Source organism: Diceros bicornis, chromosome X (genome assembly GCF_020826845.1).
Source record: "Diceros bicornis minor isolate mBicDic1 chromosome X, mDicBic1.mat.cur, whole genome shotgun sequence".
Lineage (NCBI taxonomy): Eukaryota > Metazoa > Chordata > Mammalia > Perissodactyla > Rhinocerotidae > Diceros > Diceros bicornis.
This window is the reverse complement of record NC_080781.1, coordinates 19,989,206-19,993,587: the sequence shown is the minus strand read 5'-3', so window position 1 is coordinate 19,993,587 and position 4,382 is coordinate 19,989,206. Positions and strand designations below refer to the sequence as shown.

Genomic DNA, 4,382 nt, shown 5'->3' with positions numbered 1-4,382 from the left:
GGGGCTTATTCATTGTGGGCCTCAGTTTCTAAGCTCTTGAAAATTCTGTCAGATCAAGTGTACTGTGTCATCAGTGTAAAGTCATATTTTACACGTTGCTACATATAACACCTTGGAATTCAACTGGCTTCTCGTTACCATAAGAAACTTTAAATTGGGTTAAAAACTGTTTTTAAACCATTATAAAGTTATGTTTCTTGGCCATTTTTATTTTGCACTCAATAGCAAGAAAAATGTCTAAGAAATAAAGAATTAGTAAAAATGCTTACACCAAGCAATTAAATCAAAGGGTAGTTTATTAAAAAAGAATCAAAACAGAAACTCTAAATACCAGTGTGTACATTGTACACATTTAAATGACTCACAAGAATGAAGTTTTTTTCATATACATTAAGATCACACCACCTAGTTGTTTATCAAAAAGATGTTCAAGGAGAAATCTGACTCCGAACTGCATACAAGATTGCCATCTCAGACTGACCACATTTCAAACATGCAACAACGCCACTGGTAATAAAGCTTTGGAATGGGTGCTCATTCTATTATTTCACTACAAACAGGATAGAAAGCAAGATAAGTTGAGAATTTATTCTAAAATAGAATGGAAGCTGTCATCGTCTACACCAGCACTCCTCACTCCTCTGCTGCCATTTTTAGCAAGTACTCCTTGTCGATCTTGAAGAGTCTCCATCCCTCTTCGCTGGACAGGTCAGAAGCACCTCTTCTTTTGTAGAAGTTGATAGATGGTTCATTCCATTCTGCTACCAAGAAGTGCATGCTGCTGCAGCGACATTTCATCGCAACCTATTATATGGGAGAGTAAAACAAACTCAGTGACATTTCCAAGACCCAATTTTGATTCAGTCATTAAAATAATCCAATAACTCTTACAAATTCAGAAACCAAAAATCAAAATGTACCTGGCTTAGGTTCTTCAGAATTTCTGATCCTATGCCAAAGCCTAAAAGAAAGAGAAGTACCATTTAAAAAATCATCTTAAAGACTTCAAGACCTGATTCTCTTTAGAGCTTCCCCCTGAACTCAACCATACCTCTATAATCACTCATCACGAAGAAGTCCTCAAGATACAATAGTTTGCCAATCCATGGGTCATAGGTAAAATAGTACATGGCGAAACCAACAATGCTGTGTCCTGTAATAAGAGTATCACATGAGATGTGAATGAAAAGTAATCCATAAAAGTTGTAGCTGCAAAATCAGAGGCCTATCATAGGTTTTAAAAAATACACATGCATGTATTATAAAAATAAGTAGCCACTGAACCAGACTGTCTCTTGACTTTTATGCTAGTGCAGTCCAGGCCACTGCTGGATGATCTCACTGTTCTCAAAACATGTATTTGCAAAAAGCACACATTAGAGCTAGCTGAAGCCAGGCTTAAATTGTGGACTGGCCACTCTGCAATCTGCTGGATCTCATACTCAGGAAGCGAGAATGCTTTCATTATTTGCCAGAGCGAAACTGCTATGGTCTTAAACTAAACACACACATTATTCACATCCTATTGATATACTGGTATGTTGACTTGGGAATAAGTCAGGTTTACACGGCAGTTCAGAATAGTAAATATTTGTAGTTTAGAAACTCTGCTTCCTTAAGGTCAGGACATCAGGCCAAAAAACGCAACGTTTAATTTCAGAACTTGCCTTCCAATTCACACATTTTCAATTTGCTCTCCCCAGTTTTTAAGCCAGAAGAAGCAGAGATACCCAGAAACAGGTATTATGTAACATCCACATCCCTCTAAAAAGCACCTCACCCCTTACGTTTTCTGCTCATTTCTTCTAGCTTGGGGAACAGATGTCAGAAAAAAACTTAAGCACCCACCCCAACAACTTCCCCTTTTAGCGCTATCTTCTGACCAGTCAACAGGGACCAGCAAAACAAAACAAAATGTGACATCCTCTTATGGGTGTCTGTAATTCCAACTGGAGGCAAAGGTTTCAAATTAAACTTTCTAGCCATTTTATAGTCCTTTGCAAACACAGACAGGAAGCGAGTACAATGGAGTTTCTGATCTACCGTGTTTTAAGTGTGTGATAATAGGACCTTACCTCATTTATCATGATCATCTACTTTATTGTGTAAAGGATCTTTTAGTTACCTCCCCGCCCATCCATGTACACGGAAGGGCCATGTACATGGCGAAGCTAGAGACTGTAACCTGAAGATTGGGACAAATTAAAGAAAAAAATGTGATTTAACAATTACAAAAAAGGTTACGTTAGGGTCAAACAAGAACCATTTATGAAACTGAACTACAACAAATGACATTATACCTAACTCTTCCGGGTCTCCACAGCACTCTGATACTTACTTAAACAGCTCTTTTAACCCGCCCTATTATTAAGTGCCGCACATCTATTTTTTTTCCTCAGTAGTCTGAACACTGGTTGGCTATTATTTCTGGCCAACTTCTTAGTAACTTCGGCCTGTGTTGTAAGTGGTTCTCTACACAGCAGACACTACGATTTACACAACACTTGGTTTCTTTGGCTTCTGAAACGGGAGGACGGTTACCTTCCGGAGTCCCGTGCTCCTTGGGCACTTCTGCAACCAGGCAGTGGTAGAAGGGGTGCTCTCCAAAACCATCCTCTAGCAGATCTGCAAGGGGCAGCAGGGACAGACAGTGTTGGCCTCGGTAAAGGTGACAGGTACTGGACGCTCGTCCCTCGCCCCCCACTGATACATTACCTTTTTCAGTTAATATTACTTGCTCTTCCATGTATTCATATTTAGCCAGTTCCTGGGGCGATGCACACAGGAGACAGGGAGAGAAGCAGAAAACTAAGTGAGGCCCCGGCCCGGATAACTCAGAGGGAAGGAGGGGGCGGGGCGGGGTGGCGATTCATTCCCTGAGTCTGGCCGGAGCTGAGCGGCGCGGCCCTGCCCAGCCCGGCTGGGGCTGGGGAGGCGGGGGAGAAAGGGGAACCTGCGCAAGACGCGGACTTTCCCGGAAATGGAGCCGCCGCCCACCTCCCACCCCGCCCCGGGAGGAGCCCGGGCCTCGGCTACCTTGATCAGCCGCAGGATGTCACTGCAGTCGGCGGCGGTGGCCGGGCGGATCACGAATTTAGCCATTTTCGTCTTTTGCTTTTCTTCCCTTTGCGGACCAAGCCCCTGTACTTGAACAGCAGGAGGAGGTGGTTCCTCATTCGTCTCCCGGGAGCGTCCTCTTCTCAGTCAGGCTGGCACCATGACCCGGCGAACCTCGGTGAGCGACGAAAAACCTCCAGCTGACTGCCACCAGAGCTGCGCGTTCGAGCCGCCGCTCGGCTCTGCTTTTTAGCGCGGAGAAGCCCCGCCCCCGGCCGTGAGGCGGACGGTCCTCGTCCAATGAGGCCGCGCCCGCCTCCCCCCATTCCTGGCGCCGCCCTCTCCTCCGGGCGTCCGTGTGAACCCGGCCAGCGGGTGGGGTGGGCGGGGTGCGCGGCGGGGTTCTCTAGCGGCGCCCTCTAGTGGCGCCTCGTGGAGCCTTCCCGGAAGCCCGACCTCGGAGCCTACGTGTCCTCCAGTAACCTTTGCGAAAGGGAGAGAGCAATTCCCCTGGTGGCCCCCGACCAGTGACCTTGCTGTTTCTTCCTTGACCCGTCAGGAAAGGAAACTCAGACCTGGCCTTGGGTGATGAAGGGAATAGAGAGGCGATTCTCAAATTGTGATCCGGGGGCCCTGTGGGTCCCAAGATCATTTCAGGGAGTCTGTGTCAAAAGTACTTCCATAATAATAGTAAGATGTCCTTTGCCTTTTTCACTCTCGCTGGAATTTTCCAGAGGCGACCTGTTGTGTCATGAAGTCATTGCTCTGATGTCTAAAGGAATGCGTGCTTGTGTACTCTTGTGTTTTACAGAATTTCCTAAGGTAAGTTATTTGGATTCCTCAATAAGTTTTCCGCCTGTAGAGTAGTCCCACCTTATCCGCAAGGGATACAGTCCAGGACCCACAGTGGATGCCTAGAACTGGGTATAGTACTGAACCCTGTATATACTATGTTTTTTCCTATACATACATAACTATGATAAAGTTTAATTTATAAATTAGACACAGTAAGAAATTAACAACAATTTCTCTTGGGCATATCCGAAGTGCCAGCATCACTGCTCTCTCTTGAGCTTTGGGGCCATTATTAAGTAAAATAAGGGTGAGTTGAACACGAGCACTGTGATACCGGGATAGTCATGTGATAACTGAGATGGCTGCTAAGTAACTAAGGGGTGGGTACCGGTAGCATAAATAGCGTGGATACACTGGACAAAGGGATAATTCACATCCTGGGCGGGACAGAGTGGGAAGGCTCAAGATTTCGTCACGCTACCCGCAACAGCGCACAATTTAAAACTTATGAATTGTTTATTTCTGGAATT

At 45.3% G+C, this 4,382-nt stretch overlaps 1 protein-coding gene across 1 annotated transcript; it reads right to left on the bottom strand.

The window, feature by feature from the left end:
• Nucleotides 1-278: 278 nt before the first annotated feature.
• On the bottom strand, nucleotides 279-3,290 carry SAT1 (spermidine/spermine N1-acetyltransferase 1). Its single transcript, XM_058535579.1, has 6 exons — nucleotides 3,037-3,290; nucleotides 2,716-2,767; nucleotides 2,542-2,625; nucleotides 1,052-1,153; nucleotides 921-961; nucleotides 279-804 (listed from the first exon to the last, which is right to left on the bottom strand). The coding sequence occupies exons 1-6, from the start codon at nucleotides 3,100-3,102 to the stop codon at nucleotides 634-636; spliced, it is 516 nt and encodes a 171-aa protein (XP_058391562.1). The 5' UTR covers nucleotides 3,103-3,290; the 3' UTR covers nucleotides 279-633.
• Nucleotides 3,291-4,382: the final 1,092 nt, after the last annotated feature.